The sequence below is a fragment of the Myotis nattereri genome (assembly GCF_964212035.1).
Source record: "Myotis nattereri genome assembly, chromosome: 13".
Lineage (NCBI taxonomy): Eukaryota > Metazoa > Chordata > Mammalia > Chiroptera > Vespertilionidae > Myotis > Myotis nattereri.
This window is the reverse complement of record NC_138088.1, coordinates 53,798,201-53,821,497: the sequence shown is the minus strand read 5'-3', so window position 1 is coordinate 53,821,497 and position 23,297 is coordinate 53,798,201. Positions and strand designations below refer to the sequence as shown.

Genomic DNA, 23,297 nt, shown 5'->3' with positions numbered 1-23,297 from the left:
AAAGTCTGTGGTTTTTTTTCCCCTCTGATCTCACTTTAAAAAGCTCTGATCCCCGCTCAGCTGACTGTATGTGTTTATGATAATCTCAGTGCAAAGCACATTATCCATGTTCCTGTCCTTTCCTCTAAAGAGTCCAAAGGATAAAGCCTGGTTATAAAAGGCCACGGCCATCCCGAGGCTGAGTGGAGCACTGGTGTCTCACAGTAAGTCATGGCTCTGCCCGGGCAGGGCACTTGGCAGGGTTGGGCAGCCAGAAGGATATGGCCCAGAGAGAGCAGCCACTGTGCTGGGAGGATCCTGCATCCGGGTTCCACAGAGGTGCTGCCCTCTCCCTGTGTGGGAGGTTTCAGCCTCAGGGTCCCTGCCTGGAGGGACAGCCCGATGGGACCCAGGCACCGGGCTTCCCTGGGCTCTAGGCCCCCTGCGCCGTCTGGGTTGGGCGATGGTCCCCACTGTCTCTGTTTTCATCCATGTAGATGCTGCCCTCCTGGATCGTCGGCCTCCTCCTGCTGGCCACCGTCAGAGGTGAGGGAGCTCTCCCATCCGTGTGGGGAGGTAGGGACCGTGCCTGGTCTGGCCTCTGGGTGGGGCAGCTAGAGGCCTCATCATCATTATCATCATAATGAATAGCGTTATCATTATTTCAACAAAAACAACAATTGCCACCATTGGGGGAGTGTTGACGCTGTAGCAAACACAGGGCAACATCTTGGACACAGATGACCTTGGGGACCTACTTGCACTTTTCCTCCAGCAACTGGCTGTGATGGGGTGACCCAAGTGGTAGGCTGTTGGGCAGCGAAGTTGGGGGAGGGTGTTCTCCACAGAACCCCCAAACCCTCAGTCCCTTGCGTGGACAATGCGTGTCTGCAGCATGAGTGCCCCCTCCTGTCCCTCCCTCCCCATCACTCCTCTCTGTTGCCACCTCTGTCTCTCCAGCTCCAATCTGAGCCTTTCCTCTGGGGTCCCTTCTGCTGGGCTTCCTTCTGCACCATGAGTCAGCTCGCCCAGCCCACTCTTGGTGTCCCTTCCATCGTGGCCACGCAGCAGGACCTGACTCCAGACAGGAGAGCCCACCCGGGTCTGGATGCTTCTCAGGCCTTTCTGGCCCCTCTTGGTCTCCTTTGCTCCTCCCCTGCCTCCTCCTGCCTTAAATGTGGGCATCCCACAAAGGTCACTCCAGGCGCTCTCCTCGCCCTTTTCCTGTGGCTTCCCCTTTGCCCAGCCTCTGTTCTCCCGGCCCCACAGTCTCCCCTCCAATTTCCAGGCAGCTCCACCAGGGCCTCCCACCACACCTCACACTCACTTGTCCAGGCTCAGGCACCACTCCCTCCACCGTCTCTCCACTGTTCCCGTCATTTCCACTGTCACCCAAGCCCAGAATGCCTCTTTCCTCTCAGACCCACCACCCCTGTACTGCCCCACTCCAACCCCCACCTCTGCCAGGCTCTCCTGCCTCTGAGCCACCCACACTGGGTTCCCAAAAACACCTTCACAGAGCACCAGTCCCACCACCCTCACCAGCACCTCCCACTCACTATCCACCTCACAGCCCTGGTGCCCGACCCTGGCCTTCAAGCTCCTGCATTTACCACCTGAAGCAAGACTTGCTTTAGTCTCAGCAGCCCTTCTGCTGGGACTGGTCCCTCTTCCTAGAAAGAAGTCAAGGTCATCATGATTCCTTCCCTGTTAGATTTCCTCTCGTTCAAGGCAGGGTTTGTACCTGATATGTCTTTCTATCTCCTCAGTACCTAGCCTTATTCCCAATTAAACTCCCCCAGTTCTAATCCTGGCCCCACCATTGGCTGTGACCTTGGGCAGCTTACTTTGTCTCTCTGTGCCTTGGTTTTCCCATCTGTAAAATGGAAGTAATTCCTTACTCATGGGCTATTTGGAGGCTTAAAGGGAATAATGCTGGTGAAGCGCTAGTGTGGTATCTGGCACAGAGTAAACAGTCTACTCTTGCTTCAGGTGGTAAAAACTGATGAGTATTGTCAGTGTTTGAGTGAATGGCCAACCTCTGGCACCATCAGCTTCAGAGTTGAGGAAGCCTAAGGGAGAAGAGCCATTGAAATCCTCTGGATTTGAGCATGCGCCCTCAGTGGGCACTCTCAGTGAAAATGCTTGTGCTGTAGACTAGAGGAAGGACCCTCAGATTTAGATGATCGGTTGCATGTACTGAGCCTCCGTTCTGTACAGAATGATGCAAAAATCCCTCATCCCTGGCCTTAAGAAATGTACCTTTTGTGAGAACAACTGGGAAAACCTGAAATGAAAGAGAATAATTGGGGGACAATGTGCGTCAAGGGGTGACATGAAGACAAGGGGATTGGACCGCACCCAGGATCAGCTGCTCTGCTGGGTGTGGAGCCAGCATCAGGATCCACCCAGCAGCATCTCTGCGCTACAGAATCACAGGGGCTGTCATACCTGATGCCGGGTGATGGCATGTAAAGGGCCATCTGGGGCTCTCCCGGAAGAGGAAGTTTTAAGGCAGAAGGTTGCCAGGAAGCTCAGCCAATCCCCCTCTGGCCTGATGATCAGGGTGAAAACAGCATGAAACAAGCAGATCCCGGTGCCGCCCTGCCCTCCCTTCGAATCAGAATCACTCACGGAGGCGCTGGGAGTGTGCACAGGTGATTCTTGTCTCCGTGGCATTTGGGGAGCACTGACAGCAGGTGGAGCCCAGCATTGGCCTCGCCAGCCTGGGCTAAACCCTGAAATGACTCCTGTGTAGCTGAGGCGAGGTCGCTCCTTTTCTGAGCTCACAGTGTCCCGTGTGCTGCTCTTTCTGCCCCAGGAAAGCAGGTCTGCTATGAACCTTTTGGCTGCTTCCCCGATGAGAAGCCGTGGACAGGAATCTTACAGCGGCCCCTGAAGCTATTCCCCTGGCCCCCCAAGCGTGTCAACACCCGGTTTCTTCTCTACACAAATGAGAATCCCAACAGCTACCAGGTAAGAGGTGCCTGGCGGGACTGCAGGGCGGGTGGAGTCGGGCGCCCACACTGATGTCAGCACACAGGTGTCTAAGGAAAAGGCAGGGCCGTGGGGCGGTCGGGGCAATGCTCCCTCTCCACTGGCAGCCACCTTAGCTCTCAGGATCGGGAACCCCTGATGAGGTCTATGGGTGCCGGGCCCAGAAACGCCCACATTCCACTCACTGTGCACAGGCCTTCCTGGCACTGACCCCCGATCCTGGGAGGAAGCGGGTAGGAGCAGCATTTATGGGGAATCCAGGCCTGGTGTGTCCATCTTCTCCTGCACTGGGGGTAGGAGGAGAGAAGCCGCTCAGGGAATGAGGGTTGGGGTGTAAGTCCTTCCTGATGAGCCAGAAGACAGGTGTGGGAGAGGGACTTGTTGTTGTTAATCCTCACCAGAGGGTATTTTTTACATTATTTTTTAGAGAGTGAAAGGGAGGGAGGAATGGAAGGGGAGGGAGAGCGAGAGAGAGAGAGAGAGAGAGAGAGAGAGAGAGAGAGAGAGAAAGAGAGAGAGAGAGAGAGAGAGAGAGAGAGAGAGAGAGAGAGAGAGAGAGAAACATTGATGTGAGAGAGACACATTGAATTGTTGCCTCCCATATGAGCCCCAACTGGGGCTTGGGATCAAACCTGTAACCCAAGTGCAAGCCTTTGACCGGGAATCAAACCATGACCCTTCGGTGCATGGGCCAATGCTCTAACCACGGAGCCACTCCAGCCAGAGTGGGAGGAGCCATCTAACCACAAAAGCAAAAAGGACCCTGGGAGTGACCTCCAGTCTCCAGAAGGCCTGCGGGTGGAGGCAGGACAGGCTCTTCCAGGTGCTTAGAATTGACCAGGAAGAATGTGCTCAGAGCTCAGCTGCTCACAGCTCCACCCCTGACAGTTTTGTGAGCAGGTGACTGGCCATCCATCCCTGAGACCAGCTGTGGTGGGATTCTAGGTGACAAACTCCACCTTAGAGCCCCCGGCTGGGAGTCCGCTTGGACTGCTGGTTGGGCTGCTTTTATCTTCTGATCCTTCCTCAGGCGTGGTGCCCAGGAGGCTGGTGAAGGGGCCCCTTGCATGTAGGCATCAGTTGTTAAATGGTAGGAGCTTGAGGTGCCCCTCAGGGCTCCACTGAGCCGCATCACCCCTCGTTTGGTGATTCTGGCCTGGGGCCCTTAACCATTTCTGTTCTAGAAACATCTTCAACCCTTTGGGGAAGCCGAGGGATCCCTTCTCAGGATGATGTAATTAAATGCATGAAATAAAATACATTGGATTACAAAGGAAACTAATTATATTGAAAAATAGTTATCAGAACATTTGAAAAGATAAATACATGTCACAGTCGTATCTATGCTGCTTTATTATTATCTCACTTATTAACAAGATCCACGGGTTGGTCTAACTACGGCCACTACAAATCGTAATGAGAATAACTGATTTTTATACATCTGCGACCACTCTCCGGTGACATGAAAATACCCGTGACTCCCATTGGTGACAGAGTGCTGTTACAATGACAGTGGCTTGTTGCCCAGTTTCATAATTAACAGAAATGCCAGGAAGTCCATGAATGTGGACCTTGTGAATCCTGACCTCAAAGCCCAGGGCAGGAACTCCTGTTCTAGCCCCACCCAACTTCGTGGGAGCTGATCCTGTGACCCAGTCTCCCTGGAACTGGTTCTCACAGGCCATTGGCTTAGAAAGGCCAACGTCCCAATTCACCTTTTCCACTTTAACCAGCGGATCTCCTCCATGGACCTGGCTACCGTGAACGCCTTGAACTTCCAACTGGACCGCAAGACACGCTTCATCATCCACGGCTTCATAAGCAAGGGGGAGGAGAGATGGCTGACGGACATGTGCCAGGTAGGGCCCTGCCCCCGGCCACTCCACGCTGAGACCAGCACCCAGCACACAGCTTCAAACACTTTCCAGGTCACTGCCCTGAGACTAGGAACGCAGACCATCCAGGAACAGATGCTCCTTCCTAAAAACTCCGAGGAAACCCTGGGTCCTCCGGAGCGTCCACTGTCAAGTTCTCCCGACCCACAGACCTCTAGCCCGTCCTCTCCTCTGGAAACCAAAGAGACCCAGAGCCCAATCCAAACGCCCCAGAATCGGAGGCGTCAGAAAATTCCCTGGCATTGGTCTCGGTGGTTTATGTAAAGCCCCCGTGTGACATTAGAAACATACATAAATGTGGCCCCTGAAACCCTGCTGTCCCCCAGAGCTCTCTGTGAGGGTGGAAAGGCTCCATGGCGTCATGTCCCAACCAGGAGCCACTGCTTCCCTCTGCTCACCCAGGACCCGAAATATGGGGAGTGTGACCAAAGATTTGACTTTTAAATTGAATGGACTTTCATTCATTGTAAATAGCCACCCGGGGCCAGTGACCATAGTATTGGATGGTGCAGTTTTGAAGTTATCATGAATTTTAGTAATGACCTAGAGGCCCGGTGCACAAAAATTTGTGCACTTGGGGAGGGGGCTCCCTGAGCCGGGCCTGTGCTCTCTTGCAGTCTGGGACCTCTCGGGGGATGTTCACCTGCAGCTTAGACCCGCTGCCCGGGGGATCTGGCCTAAGCTGGCAGTCAGGCATCCCTCTGGCAGCCCAGGAGCCCTCGGGGGATGTCCACTTGTCAGCGGGGAGCAGGCCTAAGCTGATATCAGATATCCTTAGTGCTGCTGAGGAGGCGGGAAAGGCTTCCACCACCACCACTGTACTGGCAGCCATCAGCCTGGCTCGGGGCTGAACAGATCTCCTCCTGTGGGAGTGCACTGACCAGCAGGGGGCAGCACCTGCATTGAGCATCTGCCCCCTGGTCATCAGTGTGTGTAATAGTGACCAGTCATTCCCAGTTGTTCTGCTGTTAGTGTCAATTTGCATATTATCCTTTTATTATATAGGATAGAGGCCTGGTGCATGGGTGGGGGCCAGCTGGTTTGCCTTGAAGGGTGTCCTGCATCAGGGTGGGGGTCCTGCTGGGGTGCCTGGCCAGTCTGGGTGAGGGGCTGAGGGCCGTTCTCAGGATGGTCACACCCCTTTCAGGTTGGGGCTCCCCACTGGGGTGCCTTTCCAGCCTGGGTGAGGGGCTGAGGGCTGTTTTCAGGCTGGCCACAGCCCCTTCAGGGTGGGGGGATCCCACTGGGCTGCCTGGCATGCCTAGGTGAGGGGATAATGGCCATTTTCAGGCTGGCCACACCCCCCTGGAAACCCAGCTCCAAGTCCCTCCTTGAGCGGAGGCCCCTGCTGGCTGGAAGGAGGTATCTGGGATTTATTTATCTTCTATAATTGAAACTATGTAGCCTTGAGTGGAGCCCAGTGCGGGCAAGCACAGGCAGGAAGCTTGGCTTCCTCCATCGCCAGGGGCAACCCAAGCCTCCTGCTCGCTCCAGTTCCGTGGACATCGCCATCCTTGTGACTGCGTGACAGAGTGATGGTTAATTTTCATATTACTCTTTTATTAAATAGGATTATTATTCATAACATCCATTTTCTGAGCACTTCCTCTGAGCCTGACACTGTGATCATTATTTCACAGTCTTTGTCTCATTTGACTGCCCCCCGCCACAAGCAACGTTGTGAGAAAGGTAGAGTTATTGTTCCCATTTTATAGATGAGGAAATTAAGGCAGAAAAAGTTCAACACTTGCCCAGACTTGAACCCAGAGGTGGGAATGACAACCAGGTCTCCTGTCTATAAAATACCACAACCTGTGTCTACAGATTTAGTCTTTAGGAGGAGCCCACGGGCATGGCTTTCCCCTTAGTCTGCACTGGGGAGACCTCGGGCAGCTTCTTCCCAAGGGTGGGCTGCTCCTCTGGAGGTTTGGGTGTTCACACGTGTCCCCAAGTCCCAGAAGGACGCCATGTGAACGTGGAGCTGTGAGAGTCAGGGGACATGTCCATCCCGATGCCGTGGCCTCCAGGCCACTCCTCCCTGCCTCACTCCCCGGGGTAGTCCAGGCCATCCTCCAGTGAACACAGGCTCTGCAGTGGCTCTTTCTGACAGTTATTTGGTCCCATCACGGGACCAGTCTGAGCTTGGGCAGCACACGGCGCCCACACCACATAATATAAAGGATGCACATGTGGGCAGAGCTGTAGCCCCTCCATCTACATGTCACCCTGTCTGTTAATACCTTCTAGCTCCCCCTACGCGTTGTTGGGAACATAAGAGCAGCCCTCCCGTGGCTTCAGCACCCAGTACAGTGGCAGCGAACTTAGTACAAGTGGCAGCCAACTTCCCGTAAAGGACTGGGGAGTAAATAGTTTAGCGTTTGCAGGTCATATGGTTTCCCTCAACCCTGTTGTTGCTCCAAAGCAGAGGGAGAGAATGTAAACAAAGGGGTGTGCCTGTTCCCAATAAAACTTGATTAATATGAGCAGGTGGGTCTGGCCCTCCCATCACAGTGGGCTGAGCCCTGATGTAGTAAGCGATCCTGTTTCTGCCTGGCTGTGTCAGTAACCATCTGGGAGACCTTAGGCCAGTCACTGACTCCATCCAGGCCGCAGTGCTCACATCTGTGAAGTGGGATCCGGTACCGAGTTCCTGGTGAAGTGGTGAGGATTAGGACAAGTGGGAGGAATATGGAAACTCTGACACACATGAGATGCGTGGAGGCTGTGAATTCCTGTCTCTGGAGTGTGCGGCCTGTGCCTGTTAATACATTGGATTCTCCCTCTTGTGTTTTCTCCCCAGAGAATGTTTAAGGTGGAGAAGGTGAACTGCATCTGCGTGGACTGGATGCGTGGGGCCAGGACAGGTTACAACCAAGCCGTCCACAACATTCGAGTCGTGGGAGCTGAGACAGCGTTCTTAATAGAAGAGCTGTCGGTAAATCCTCCTGAGCCCCATCCTGTGGGGAGGGCCCCGAGGGGGCAAGCAGACCCCGTGCACCCAGAGGCAGCCTGGGGACTGGTGTTCAGGGGCTGGGCCTGGAAGCCTGGACACACAGAGGGGGGTTTCCTAAGGTGAAACTGCAGCCTTCCCCTCCTGGAGTGTCCTGAAGATCCCTAGTGGCCTGGGGCAAAGGAACCACTTTGGGCCTCGGTTTCCCCTTTTGAAATTAGCCGTCCTTGGAGGCTGTTCTGGGAATGGTCAGCCCAGAAGATGGGTCTTCTTTCTCAGAAAGGGGAACGCCCCTTACCGCCTTCTGGAAGGTCTATTTTGAGCACCCTAGAGCTGGGCCCGCTACCCAGGCTCTCCAGGTAGGCCCAGGCCCTGCGGGAGGGGAGGGATGCTGCGGTGGGTGTGGATGGAGCAGGCAGCACCTGGCCAGGCTCCGCAGGCCGCCTGCAGTGGACACAGAGAACGCTGGTCCGCACTGTCACCACCCCTTTGCACCCCCCGCCCCCAAAGCCTGGGCACCAAGACAATGACTCTGGAGACTGTGCTGGCCCAGGGTCTGGTCACTCTGTCCTAGGTGGTCCCGGAGTCAAGTCATTCCTCCTGAGACCTGTCCCCATCTGCTTCTGAGAGCCCAGGCGTCCCCACCCTGGCCTGGGGGCTCTGACACTCCATCCTTCCACAGACCAAGATGGGCTACAGCTTGGAGAACGTGCATCTCATAGGCCACAGCCTGGGTGCGCACGCGGCTGGCGAGGCGGGCAGGAGGCTGGGGGGCTCCGTGGGCAGGATCACAGGTAAGGGGTGCGATGGTGGGGTTGGGTGGGGTGATGGGGGGCAGCCTGTAGGGCAGTGGAAGCCCAGACACAGGCACTTCTCATGGCCAAGGGCGCCCCCACTGGTCGTCCGGGGAACTAATTTTAGTTGCTGCCAGACTTAGATTTAAAAAATAATTGCCCGTACATTTTCATGTGAATTACAAAACGTATAGGATTGTAAATAAAAATACATTTATTAAAAAAGAAAAATATAACTAGCACATTCAACTCATGACTTCAGGATTATTTTGCTAGAGTACGACAGATTTTTGAACAGTGAAATGATTTCTTAATACAAATTCATCAGTTCCATAAATATTAATTGTCGTGACTGTGCCAGCTACAGGCAGAAAATAAAAGTAGCTGAGACCTGTCACAGGAAGCACGTGGTAGATAATAAGAATGAATGAATGAATGAATGATTGAATCACTAGGCAAATGAAGGCACACAAGACATAGACACAGACACCGCTGAGTCCCGTGTATCTCACTGTGCACACAGTGTGATGCTGTCTCCTTTGCCCAGGGCTGTGTGCTAGGCATTGGGGGAAGGATGGGGGATTCATAGATTATGTTTTCGGGGACTTTTTCAGATTGCAAAGTTCTTTCTCTTAGACCTTATCATGGGGCTTTCACAATAGCCCCATAAGGTAGGTTGCTGTTATTCCCACTTTCCAGATGAGGAAACTGAGGCTCAGGGAAGACATGCCTTTGACCTTGAGCAGAACCTGGGCTAGAATATAGGTCACTGAGTCTGTGGGCCATGCTCCTCCCACCCTCTGCTTCTCTTTGAAGATGAGCTGGGCACAGCCCCTGCTTCAGGCAGAAAGCTGCATGGATTTTGTGGGTCCAGGGGTTGGAACCTGGTTTGTCACTGTCCATCTCCCCCTTTCAGGACTGGATCCAGCAGAACCAGGCTTCCAGGGCACGCCCGAGGAGGTGAGGCTGGACCCGTCCGACGCCATGTTTGTGGATGTGATTCACACAGACACCTCCCCCACAGTCCCTAAACTAGGTGAGTTCCTCACTCCACCTCTTGGTGGCCAGGGCTGTAACTGGTAAGAGTAGGTCCAGGGGTGGTATTCAACATGGTTAACTACAGATATAGCTTGGATGCCAACCAGTCAAAGTGGGTGCCAGCTACAAATAAACAGCCAGCCCAGCACCAGTGGTATCAGCCTGTGGCCCCAGGCAGGTCAGACACACACTGGGGTAGCCTATGGAAGGCTGTTGCTCGGTCCTCAAACCCTGTGACCGTCCCTAGCTCCACTATCCATTCCTGCACTGGTGCCGGAGGGGGGGTTAGGGGAGGGGTTGAGGGTCCTCAGTGCTGCTGCAGAGGCGGGAGAGGCTTCTGCCAGCACTGCTGTGCTCACCAGCCAGAAGCCAGGCTCTCTGCTCCTCAGTGCTACCTCCCTTGGAGGCGGGAGAGGCTTCCTCAAGCTTGGCAGCTGTGAGCCCGGCTTCTGGCTGAACAGTGCTCCCCCTGTGGGAGTGCACTGACCACCAGAGGGCACCTTCTGCATTGAGCGGATGCCCTCTGGTGGTCAGTGCTCATTATATCGACAGGTCGCTCTGCTGTTTGGTCCATTTGCATATTAGGGTTTTATTCTATAGGATGCTTGACCTATACTTGCAAAATGCAAAGTTATTGTTTGAATATTTTTCTCACTTCTTTTGTGGAAACTTTGGATATAGTTTGTGTTCTTGGAAAAGAAATATATTCCATTATTTAATGCTTCTAAAATAAAATGGGTGAGTTGTTAATTTAAAAAAATAAAAGTTAAAATAAATAAAATTATGTAAAAAATTAATATTACATAAAGTCAAGGACCTTTTTTCAATATTTTCTTATGTAACATGTCATGAAACATGCCTACAAAGGGTATATTTTTAATAATAGTGATGGTTACCATGGGCTGCATTGGACATTTTGTACATACTTGTTCATTAATCATGGTAACAACCCAAAAAGTGGGCATTATTATTACTGTTTCATAGGTGAGGATACTGAGGTTTGAAAAGCTTTAGTAATTGCCCAAGACCACGGAGTGTGTAAATAGGACCAGGATGTGATCATGGGTCTGTGTGCTTAAAAAGCCAAAGCGTCCAGCCATTATGCTGGGCTCTCAATACAACAATGAGATCTCAATATAACCTTCTAACATAGAAATCAAAATTTCAGAATGAGTAAAGGAATGGGAATTGCACCAGTCCTGATAGGTGTCTATGATGCATAATGGTATCAGGGGATATCAGTATTGTTCACAGCCTCCCCAGGACAGACAGACAGACAGACAGACACACATGCAAATACACATGGAGGCATGCTCACTGCCTCTGCTCACTCCCACTTCCTTGTCTTGCTACGGGCTCATCTTGGTGAGGGATCTGCAAAGCCCCATGGGGTGGCTGTGCTGAGGGGACAGTTCGCCAAGAAGACTCTCGCTCTGGTGCGAAGGATTCGGACGCTCTCTGGGGCCATGACCTGGCCTGGGGACCCCTTCCCTCCCTGCTCACCGCTGCTTCCGATGTTTCAGGTTTTGGAATGAGCCAGAAGGTGGGCCATCTGGATTTCTATCCAAACGGAGGACAGCAAATGCCCGGATGTGAGAAAAATATCATTTCATCCATCTTTGATATAAAAGGATTCTGGAAAGGTACGTGCATTAGCAAAGCAAGATGGCTGTGCCCTCCTTGGGGAGAAGGCAGGACGCATAGCCAGGCCTTGGTAGCACTGAATTTGCCTCCATGTACTGCATGCTCATTCTGTTCCAGGCATTGTCACAGCGCCATGAGGGAATTACTCTGCTTATCCCCAGTTTACAGCTGAAGAAACTGGGTCTGAACAGTTATCAAACTTGCCCAAGGCCACCTTACATTAAAGTTCAATTTCTGGCTGCAAAGTCCCAACCTCATACCCAATCGAACCTGGGACCCGTGCGTCCGCAGCCTGTGTCATCCCCCTCATCAGGATACTGAGGCCTGAGCTGGACGGGCACATTGGGAAATACCAGTTCTAGCTGTGCCCACCCCCACCCCAGCTGCTTACACTGCTTGCTCCTAGAAGAGCGGGCACAAAGGCTTGGAGGGCTTTGACATTCTTACCCTTTGCTGTGGGCAGGTGCTAGGACGGGAAAGGGACTGAGCTGGTAAAAGGACCGAGTGGGGACACGCTCTGTGGGTTTGGGGAGCGCGTGCAGGGAGCCGGAGGCCTTGGAGGTCTAGGGGGGATGAGGCTTCTGTGTGTCAGTGTCAGAAATTCCAAACCTGTAGAGAATTTTTATGAGTTTATTGGAGCCAAACTGATGACAATTGCTGGGCAGCAAAATCTCAACGGACTGAGAACATGCTCCGGAGAACGGCAGTTTTGCGGCTTATTTTATACATTAGAATAAAAGGAGGAGACATAGGGGTCCCACGAAATCCACGGGTGGTAGATTAGGGAGGGGGAGGAAAGTAAAATGGGAAATCTCTGGAATTGGATAAACAGTAAAATAGAGGCTCATGCTTTTACATGGGTGGGAACAGGAGAGCTAGTGATCACAAGGACAGCACACAGAGATGGTATTTGGGGAACAAGGTTACAGTGAGGTGTTCTGGGGTCTGGTGCCCTTTTAAGGGGGTGCCCTGAGGGATCTGGAAAAGATTACTTCTATATTAAAAAGGTGCATTTTCTTAGATGCAAAAAGAAAACAGTTTCACTTAAGGTAAAGATTCCTTGTCACCCTGGCCAGATGGTTCAGTTGGTTGGAGCTTTGTCCTATATACCAAAACGGTTTTGAGTTTGATTTCTGGTCAGGGCACATATGGGAGGAAACACATTGATGTTTCCCTCTCTCCCTTCCTCTCTCTCTAAAATCAATAAACATATACTCAGGTGAGGATTAAAAAAAGAAAAAGATTAACCTTTGTCAAAGAAGCTCTAGGCCTGGGACAGTGCTACCCTCCATGACCAGCTTTTAATTAGGAATTTTTATGTTCAGCCCACCCCACATGGTTACTTTCGGCCTCTGAGTTACTAAGGCCACCATGCAGGCCTCCCCTGAGGTTCTCAGGCTTACTATGTGGCGCCTTTTTCGTCCGCATGAGGTCTGCGTTTAATTGAGCGACAGGCTCAGTCCCCCTAGGATTAGGTGACTTATGCACCACCTCCATCACCTGTCCTTGTCTGGACTCTGCTCTTCTCCTGTTGCCTCTCCCTGGAGACCAGGCTTCATATTCTCCCTGCACAGGGAGGCTTTGGTCTGCCTTCATTTCATTTTCGTGTTTATTTGTCTCCGCTGGGAGATTCCCGGGCATCCCAGACACCCCAGTACCCTCCTCAGGGCCTGGCCCAGAGCAGGCGCTCAGTACAGCCCACTCCACTGAGCAGAGAGGCCTTCTGTGGCATTGAATATTCCATGTGCTTAATGTGAACGAATAGGGTCAATAAAGCAGTAGCCAACATCCACCATCAGCCAATGGAGACTTTGAGCGCTCTGCCCGGCACCAGGTAACTCCAGGGAAGACCCAGCTGAAGGAACAGAGTCACAATGAGGCTGCTCCTCCCAGAAGTCACCAGCAGGGCCCACATAATAGCAAGGAGCCCAGCTTTAATGAAAGAGGCAATTCACAGTGAACAACCCCAGAGGATGTGTGTCTATTGTGTGGGCTCCCAGTCACCCAGGCGCTGGGCTGAAGGAACAATTAAATCCACTTGCCCCTCTATTATGGGTCCCAGGGCAGTAATTCTGGGTGAAAGAAACAATTAATTTAGAAACAGGTTGTGTTGTCTGGTGATGACTGTTGGTGCAGTAGCCACTGGGCCCTGGGGCAGGCAGAGCTAATCCACCAGCACAAAGGGGACCCCAGACCTCCCAGAAGTGGTCCCCAGGTATGTCTGGGGTCACTGTGCATCACGCCATGGGAGGTTTTGTACCGAGGAGCTGGAGAAATGAAAAAACAAAAACAAAAACAAACCAAAAAAAACACAATTTTTCAAATGAGATGACTTGGGTTTAAAGAAAAAGGTGGTGGATAAAATGCAGTGACACAGTGGCCTAGGGCCCAGGGGACCTTGGTCTCCACTGCTTTGGCCTCAGGCTTTCCAAGGAGGAGGAATTTCTCAGCCTGGGGCCCTGGGCACAGAAAAGCTGCATTCCTGGGACAGGCCAGGCTGGTATGGTCCCTGGTTCTCAAACTGGGGCCCTCTGGCCAAACCCTGCCCACAGCAGCCGGTTGTCGGCCTTCACAGGGACCGGTTTTAAAGAGGGAATGCACTGCTGTCATGTAAGCATGGAACATTGTCATGTCAAAGTCACGATGCAGGTTTCTTATGAAAAATCAGAAGACCAAGCAATCCGGGCCTTAACATTCAACAACTGGGTGACAGTGTAAGATTCCTTTTGAAAGCTACTGCCTCTCTCTCTCTCTCTCTCTTTCTCTCTTTCCTTCTCTCCGCCCCCCCCCCCCCACGCTCTCTCTTCCTCTCCTTTCTGTATATATTTTTCTCACTCTCCCCAAGGCCCCCAGCCCTCATCCTTCACTTCTGTCACACGCCTGGCCCCTGGAGGATAGGACACAGGTCCTTGTTAGAACTTGTCCCTCCCCAGTACCTGCCCAGCTCCGAACAGGCCCTGCTCAGCACACGGGCACATGGGGGGCAGAGGAAAGTGACCAGAGCCAAACCCCATGACTAAAGAAGCCCCCAGATACCACCTCTATGTGCTGTAAATGTTGATCATTAACTATTTGCCCCAAAGTATGTCAAAGTCAATGACAGGAACTTGGAATTGTGACCAGGCATTCGGGAATGCTGACTCCCCTCTATGAAATGAGGAGGTGACTCCTTATTCAGATTAGAATATTCAAGCGTCAAAAGTGAGAGTCTCCTGTGAGCTCCCGTGGCTTTTGCTTCCTCAGGAAGCCGAAACCCTGTATCCTGCAATCACCTGAGAAGCTACAAGTACTACTCCAGCAGCATCCTCAACCCCGACGGCTTCCTGGGCTACCCGTGTGCCTCCTACGAGGAGTTTCAGGAGGTGGGTCTCCCTAGGGGCCTGGGGAGGGTGGGGTGGCTCTGTGGTTGTTGGTTCTGTCCCTGTGGCTTGGAACAGAGCAGAGATGTAACTCCATGACGAGTAAGAGGAGGTGCTGGTAACGCCGAGTCTCGCAGAGCCTTCTTCCTCCGGGGAGCGGGGTGGGCAGGCAACAGATGGCCCAGACCTGACCCGGGGGGCCTTCCCTAGATCCCCAACTTTTCATTCTGAAAAATTCTCAAAGGATGCCTGGACAGCATAGATGAGATGGATGCATTAATCAATGGATGGAGGGTAGATGGACAGATGAATAGGAAGATGATTAGATGGATGAGTGGATGATTGAAAGAGGGAGGGAGGGATGGATGGATGGGTGGATGGGAAGATGAGTTGATCATTGAGTGAGTGAATGAGTGAAAGGCCTACCACTCACAGACAAATTTTTGTTTTTCCACTAGAATGGCTGTTTTCCTTGTCCAGTCACAGGATGTCCCAAAATGGGGCACTACGCTGACCAATTTCAGGGGAACACCAGCGCCGTGGGACAAACGTTTTTCCTGAACACAGGAGCGAGTGGTAACTTTACTAGTAAGTTTCCATTGTACCCAGTTAAAAGCTGCAAATGATTTTAAAAGGTTTATCAACCTTCTTAGTTAGGACCCTTGGTAGCAATGGATAGAAACTCAACACCAGCCAGTTTAAATGATGATGGAAGGATGGTAGAATGGCATTTGTCTTGTCTCTCACATTCACCCCTTTAACCAATAATCCTGACCAGTGGAGTAGGTCGACCGAGAATGGCCCAGGCTGGTCACATGTCCACCCAACCCTGTGGCAGGAAGGATGGATCCATTAACAGAAGAAGGCAAGATGGGGCAAAGGCACCTCGTGATTACCCACCATGCTAGTCCCCCTGTTTACACACACGTGAGCATGCTGTGTTTTTTGGTGTTATTTTGCCCAGCTTCTCACTTAAAAAGAGGAGAGTAAAAGCATCAAGATTTGTTATAATTAACATTACATGATGGCTGAACAGAAAAGCTTGTATTTTCCAAGGGAGTTTTACATTGAAAAACATTAATGCAGCACTTTACAAAACACTGTTTACACACAGTATTTCATGTAATAGGACGACACCTAGCATACACAATAACAGTTAAGGGTATCTATAAAGTCTTACAAGCATATTCCTTTAAGTCAGAACGCACCTTAGGAAAATGCTTGCATGTGTGCGGGAGAAGGTATTCAAGAATGTACACCTAAGCACTAAATTTAATACCAAAAGAACGCGGGGAGAAAGCTAGATATCCACCACTTGTTAACCACATCCTCTATGTAACCATCCAAGGAAGGATCTAGAAAACCTCTAAGGCATATTAAGTAAAAAGGCAAATATCAAAATATCACGGAATATATCCTGTTCCAGTCAGGGTCTCTGCAGAAGACAGAGCTCATTCTAGTGGTTCAATGAGGAGACCTCACTGGAGGGCCCGCTTTTGGAGGAGGGGACAGGGTTGAAAGAACAAACGAGCGATCCTGAGGCGCCCAGAATCTAGTGGCTTTAGGGCTCCAGGAGTGGAGTGAAGCCAGCTACTGCCAGACCTGGTACTAGAGCAAGGAGGCTGCAGGGGAGCAAGCACCTCATCTCCCTCCTCCTGCTGCTGGCCTCCCGTGCAAACTTCTGATGGGCTGAACCCAAGGGAAAGCCAGCGGCAAGGACCCCTGGGGAGGAAGACCTTATGGAGCACAGGACAGGACAGGGAAGGCCGGTGACTCAGTCTGGCGTGGGGATGGATGGAGAGAATAGAGAAGAGCAGTGCATATCATTTATGGAAGGGGAAAAAGCCTATATATTTTTATAAATTTCAAAGATGAAGGGAGAGGGAGGAAAAAATAGAAACATCAATGAGGAGAGAGAATCATTGATCAGCACACCCCTTACTGGGGATTGAGCCTGAAACTTGGTCGTGTGCCATCACCAGGAATCAAACCATAACCTCCTGATTCATGGGTCAACACTGACCCATTGAGCCACACCATACAAGCAAAAGCCTAACTTTTTATACAGTCATATGTGTGTGTGTAAATGCTCATAGAGAGCTCTAGGTCAGGGTATCCCAACCTCAGCTCTACTGGAATCCGGGACTGGATCACTTGTTATTGGGGGGCTGTCCTGTGCATTACAGTATGTTTAGCAAATCCGTGGCCTCTACCAGCCAGAAGTCAGGAGCCCTGCACCCACCCACACCATTCCCTGGGTGGGACAATCAAGAACATCTCCAGACAATGCCATTGTCCCCAGGCACAAATCACCCCGTGGGCTTGGTTAAGTCTACACGCCAGACTGGGGAGACCCTGAGATGGAGGGCAGGTGGACAGAGCGCTGAGAAAGGGTTTACTCATGTTTAAATAATTATCTGTATTATTTTCCCCACTGAGAACATGGCATGGGAAAATAACAAAAATAAAAACAAAGAAGGCAACAGTAAGTGATTTATCCAAATGTTGGAGCCCAGACGTCTCCCTCTCCCAGTGGTCTTTCTGGTACAGTCCGTGGTGGGCACCTAGGTACTGTGGTATAGTAACCAGCCGCCCTCCATCCATTGAACACACACCTGGCTGGGTTAGGAAGAGATTATGCTGAGCTGAAATATTTACTCCCCCCTGGGTCCCTCACCCTACCTACCATCAGAATTCCTGGGACCCCAACTGCATTGAAGGAAACCATTCATTACATTCGCCCCTAACTCCCACTCCTGGGGGATTCAGAGCTTGGAACAAGAATGCTCCCATGGGTCATTTTTTTTTTTTCTAACAAGATGAGTTCATTGAACAGATAGTATCTTTTCTTTGCACAGGTTGGAGATATAGGGTAGCAGTCACACTGGCTGGAAAAAAGGAAGTGAATGGGTCCATCGGGATTACTTTATATGGAAGCAATGGAAACTCAAAGCAATATGAAATTTTCAAGTAAGTTTGATAGTAAAGCAAAATGACCATACTTTCCCTAATAGATTATTAATATAAGATTGGGTGTAAACTTCTACATACATCTAACCAAACAGAACCTTTGAATCCTAGAATGTCAGAGCCGGAAGGAAGTCTCTTAGCATCTAACTCAATCACCCCATAGGAGAAGAGGGAGGCCCAGAGAGGAAGCACTCACGATATTAAAGGCTGACTCCTTCTGGATTGCCAATCACTGCTTCCTTCCTGCTGAAGTTGTGGGGTTGTTGTTGTTTTTTTAATTTTTAAAATTTTATTTCAGAGAAAGGAAGGGAGAGGAAGAGTGAGAAACATCAATGATGAGAGAGAATCATTGATCGGCTGTCTCCTGCACACCCCCTACTGGCGATAGAACCCAAAACCTGGGCATGTGCCCTGACCAGGAATTAAACTGTGACCTCCTGGTTCATGAGTCCACACTCTACCACTGAGCCACATCAGCCAGGCCCTGGTTAAGTTTTATGAATATCATGTTCTCCTTAGACAAAGCACATTTATATGGCAACTCCTTCCCATCCCACTCACACACTCCATCCCCCACTCGTGCTGTGTTCCACATGATGCCTGAAGCTAGCATACTTTTGTGATGGTAGCCTCAGCACCTAGCTTTTGTGGGTATATGAGGTGCTTGGTAAAAATGCATTGGATAACTCTGCTGTAAAGTTAGATTTATTTATCTAAAGTTAGATATATGTTTTTGCACTAAGTTTGCATGATAATTTTCATGTTAAGTTAAAGTTCTTTGACTACTTGCTATGCTACATAAGAGATGCCCACAGATGACCCCGGCTAAAACACATGGATCTTTAAACAAAAATAAAGACTCCTTCGTGAAATTAAAGAATCAATATGCCACCCCAAGTAGTTGACTTCCCTATAGGTACCTATCAAGACAGTGGGAATCTAGAGTCCAGTATTATTCTAAAGGTGTGTTCTTCACAGATACGTTTGTGTTTTAGCGTCCCTGGATGTGTATGGAGGCAGTCAAGAGAATTGCAGAAAGCCAACAGCAGCAGCCATTGTTTGGAGTAAGAACAGGTTGCTATCACCCTAGTATTCATCTATCCAGCTGATAGAACACTTTATGTCTATGTTTGCAGAGGATCCCTCAAACCAGATGCACAACATGTGCGTGACATTGATGTGGACATCAATCTTGGAAAAATCCAGAAGGTTAAGTTCCTCTCCGACAACCATTGGCTAAATATCTTCCGGGACAAACTGCGGGCTTCGAAAATCACAGTGCAAAGTGGAGAATATGGGACTAAGTGAGTATCTTTCATTGCACCTAAGTCTTGATTCTGTATTTCCTTATCAATCTATCTCTGCAAACATACATGCATACATTCAATCACTCACCCATCCACCTACATATTCTTCTACCCACCTAATCCTTCACCCCTTTCTCTCCATCCACTTAACCCTGACCTATGCACTTATCCATGCAGTCATTCATTTACCCAACTATTCCTCTCAACTCTGCATTTTCCCATCTATCTATCTGATTTACTAAGAAAAATCCATCATTGCTTTCCTTAAGCCAAATTCAACTTGGCCAGAGCAAGACATCAATTGTAAGGCATAGGTTCAAGAAACAGGCCAATAGGAGACTCTGTTTTATCTCAAACAAGAAGGAAAGCACCCAGGCAGTAGCTGTAGGAAATTTCGGGTTTATTTCCATTGGGTGCATTTATTCATACAAATTGTTTTGTGTGGAGACTGTGGCCTGAGAGGAATACAGACTGTGTGAGGATCTAGCTCCCAGTGGCAAGCTCTTCTCTTGCTGAGAGGATGGAATCTTACTTGGTGAGAGTAGGAAGAGAACATTACAGTGTTTACAATATGGCAAGAAAAAAGGCGACCTTAATAGAGGATGATACAAAACAACAGATGTCAGCGTCTGAAGGAAACTCAGAGATCACCTCTCAACTGCTCTCATGTTAAGGTGAGAAGAGTGGGGTTCCCAGAGTCACATAACGTGCCTAAGGCCACCCAGGAAAGCAACAGGGAAGAATATTTGCAAACTATTTTCAAAAACACATATGAAGACCTTGCTGAGCTCCATGACTTAGCTGTGCTGACAGTTCATGGTCATAGGCCCGATTCCTGGGCATGGTGCTGGAAGGGTCAGAGGTCACTGCGGCTGTGCCAGTACTTTGCTTATTCAAGAGCAGAGCTTGAGCCTGAGGCACAACCAGGACTTGGACCCCAGTCCTCTGACCTCCAATCCAGCCACATTCTGAAGCTGAGCCCTGAGGGAGGCTCGTCTTTAGCAAAGACGCCCACAGGAAAGGAGGCGGCCAGGTGTCCTGCATCTCATGGCTGGGCTGTTGCCCCAACTAGACGGGCTTCACCCTCTTCAGGAGTGACATCCCTCCATGGTCTTTCCTCCCCCTCCCTCCCAACATCTCTATGGAGATATAATTTTCATAGCCTGTGTTCACCCATTTAAAGTACATACTTCAGTGATTTTTAGTATATGTGCAGAGTTGTGGAATCATTTGCAAGGTCAATTTTAGAGCATTTCATCACCCTTCCCAAAAAAACCCACACCTATCAGCCATCATCCCATAGCCTCCCACCCCTTTTTTCCAGTCCTATGAAACCTGTTTTCTATTTCGATAGATGTTCTTATTATGGACATTATATATAAAAGGACAATATATATAGTTCTTTGTGTCTGGCTTTTTTCACATAGCAGAGTATGTTAAAGGATCATTCATGTTATAACATGTATCAGTACTTTATTCCTTTTTATTGCCAAATAATATTCTCTTATATGGATATACCACCTTTTATTTTTCCATTTAGCAGTTGATGGACATCAGGGATGTTACCACCTTGGGAATATTATGAATAATGCTGCTGTGAACATTTATGTACAAGTTTTTGTGTAGACATATGTTTTCATTTCTCTTGGGTACATACCTAGGAGCAGAATTGCTAGGTTATGTGGTAACTACTATGTTTAACCTTTAGAAGAACTGCCAGACTGTTTCCCAAAGTGGCTGCCACATTTTCCCTTCCCAGAAGCAATGTATGAAGAAACCCCCAAGTTCTGAACTCTAGGGAAAGTCCCCTCTTGGCAGGTGGGGGCACCCCAGACCCCAAATTCATTGCCAGGCCCACCCAAAGCCACATGTTTTAAAAATCTGTGGTTGACACAGCTGATTCACATTCAGTTTGTTAAAAAGCCACAGGAGGAGAGGGTGTTCTTCACAGGGTTTTGCTTAGTAGAACCACCTGGACTCCGCATGGTGTAGCTGAGCCTTTCATTCAAAAAGGTCTGAACTCCAGGGTTTGGCTAAACGCTGTTTACTCACTTGAGGTGACATTTCTCCAAGCTGCCAAGCCTCACGCTGAACATGTTCTCCTCCGCAGGTATCAATTTTGCAGTGGAAATACGGTTAAAGAAAACCAGTTACAGACCCTTCTCCCTTGTTAAAAATGTGGTGCTTTTGCCCTAACCGGTTTGGCTCAGTGAATAGAGTGTCAGCCTGCAGACTAAAGGGTTCCAGGTTTGATTCCGGTCAATGGCATGTTCCTTGGTTGTGGGCACATCCCTAGTAGCAGGAGACAGCTGATTGATGTTTCTGACTCTCTATCCCTCTCCCTTCGTCTCTTCCAAAAATCAATAAAGTATAATTTTTTTAAAAAATGTGCTGCTCTCTTGTATCTTTGTGGCAATAAATTTTTAATGTCCTCAGGTTGACATTGAGGTATTAGTTTGACATCTTCCGGGTTCTGGGATCTTGAGACCAATGACCTCTAAGGTTTCAGACAAGGACCTATTTCACTGCCGCAGATCAAGCTTTTGAATGCTGGACAGTGCTTCCGAAAAGAGAATTTTAGGAAACACAAGAGGAAGGAAGCCGGCTCTCTGTCCTGTTAGGAAGTAGAGAGGCGCCACCTAAAGGGAAGGGAGAGCTCCTTCTGCCTCATTCTCAGGACCTTGGGGTGTCACCTTGTTCCCTCCAAGCGCCCACCACACCTGTCACACAGCCTTTCAGGGAATTGCTAAATGAAGCCATTCCTTAATGCTAAGAATTACATGGTGATGTTCTCACTCCTGCTCAACAGGCGGACCCTGCTCCACCATCCCCGGCCCTGAAAGTGACACCCTCCACCTCACCAGCCTATCCAACTCCCTGGGTTCCCAGGAGCGAGTGGGCAGGTCGGCCGGCGGTCAGTGGGAGGCCAGGGGTTAGGGCAGAGGCCAGGCTAGAAGGCCCACACCCCACACACATCACAGAAGGATGTTAGATGCATGCATATTTGCAATAAGAAAATTTTGGAGACCATTTCTATGCCCATCAGCAGGGACGAGCAGACCATATACATCTCTTGGTGGCATTTCTGAAGCCCCATGAGGATTAAAGGGTCTCTTTCTATACTATCTATAATAATAAAAGCATGATATGCTAATTAGATCAGAAGTCCTTCTGGATGACCTTCTGGACGAAGTCGGGGCTTCAAGGGAAGCCTGGGTCCCGGGTGCCTGCTGGTGGCTGGAGGGAAGTTCGTGTCCTGGGTGCCAGAGGGAAGCCGGTGCCAGCAGCCGGGGGAAGGAAGGCCTTTTCTTGAAGGAATTCCATGCTTTGGGCCTCTAGTTAGACCATAATTTCCAAAGTATTTCTATAGTGTAAAAAGCAAGGGAAGAACGGTGTTTTGTAGGCTACCAGCTGTGGAAGTGGGGCTGGGGTATATGAGATAGGTGCACACATATTGCTGGAAAAACCTCAAGTTGTTCCTGGGAGACAAACTGGGGGCCTGGGGGCGATGCTGGAAGAAGTAACTTGTGTAAGAATACTCCCTGGCTCATTTGCTTTGGGTGCCATGTGCAAATTCACGTTTGTAAGGCCCTCACCCTCCAATGGCTCAGAGGTACACGTGCCACCCAGGCTGCTCTTCTATGGGGTCAGCTCCCTCCCCCTAGGACAGTGGTTTTCAACCTTCCTAATGCCCTTTAATACAGTTCCTCATGTTGTGGTGACCTCCAACCATAAAATTATTTTTATTGCAACTTCATAACTGTAATTTTTCTACTGTAAACAATATGTAATTATATATGTGTTTTCTGATGGTCTTAGGCGACCCCTGTGAAAGGGTCATTCGACCCCCAAAGGGGTCGCGACCCACAGGTTGAGAACCGCTGCTTTTGGATGTTAAAAGCTGGGCAGGCAACACGTGGAAGTAATGATGAGCTTTTCTAACAGGACAGAACTGCATGGTCTACATTAGAACAGGCCACACAGGTGCCCTGAGAAAGGTGGTGGCAACGGACCGCGGGTGGGAGGTTTCAGACATGACCTGCAGCCAACTTGGCTCCAGCATTTTGTGGTTGTTGTTAATCCTCAGCCGAGGACATTTTTTCCTTTGATTTTTAGAGAGAGTGGAAGGGAGAGAGGGGAGGAAAGAGAGAGAAAAAAACATCTATATGAGAGAGACACATTGAGTGGTTGTCTCTCTTAAGCACCCCAACCAGGGCCAGGGATGGAAGCTGCAACCCTTGTAGCTTGACCAGAAATTTAACCTGAGACCCTTTGGTGCTCTAACCACTGAGAACACTGGCCGGGGCTGAAAAATCGTTTCCAAATCGTGACCCCAGAACCCAGAGCATGGCAAACTAACACCT

At 50.0% G+C, this 23,297-nt stretch overlaps 2 protein-coding genes across 2 annotated transcripts in view; both read left to right on the top strand.

Annotated features, from left to right (window-relative positions):
* LOC308529330 (pancreatic lipase-related protein 2-like) overlaps nucleotides 1-21,107 on the top strand; it is a gene marked incomplete at both ends in the record, with an annotated part of 87,251 nt that extends 66,144 nt beyond the window's left edge. Inside the window, one exon of the mRNA XM_081105377.1 lies at nucleotides 21,044-21,107. Coding sequence (XP_080961503.1) covers nucleotides 21,044-21,107 — 64 coding nt within the window. The remainder of the gene's footprint in view (nucleotides 1-21,043) is intronic.
* Nucleotides 477-18,934, top strand: LOC308529331 (pancreatic lipase-related protein 2-like; the record flags this gene model as incomplete). The annotated part of the gene is made up of 11 exons (XM_081105378.1): nucleotides 477-525; nucleotides 2,801-2,955; nucleotides 4,710-4,835; nucleotides 7,672-7,806; nucleotides 8,504-8,615; nucleotides 9,532-9,651; nucleotides 11,177-11,296; nucleotides 14,541-14,659; nucleotides 15,115-15,244; nucleotides 17,515-17,626; nucleotides 18,763-18,934. The coding sequence occupies 11 exons, from the start codon at nucleotides 477-479 to the stop codon at nucleotides 18,932-18,934; spliced, it is 1,350 nt and encodes a 449-aa protein (XP_080961504.1).
* Nucleotides 21,108-23,297: the final 2,190 nt, after the last annotated feature.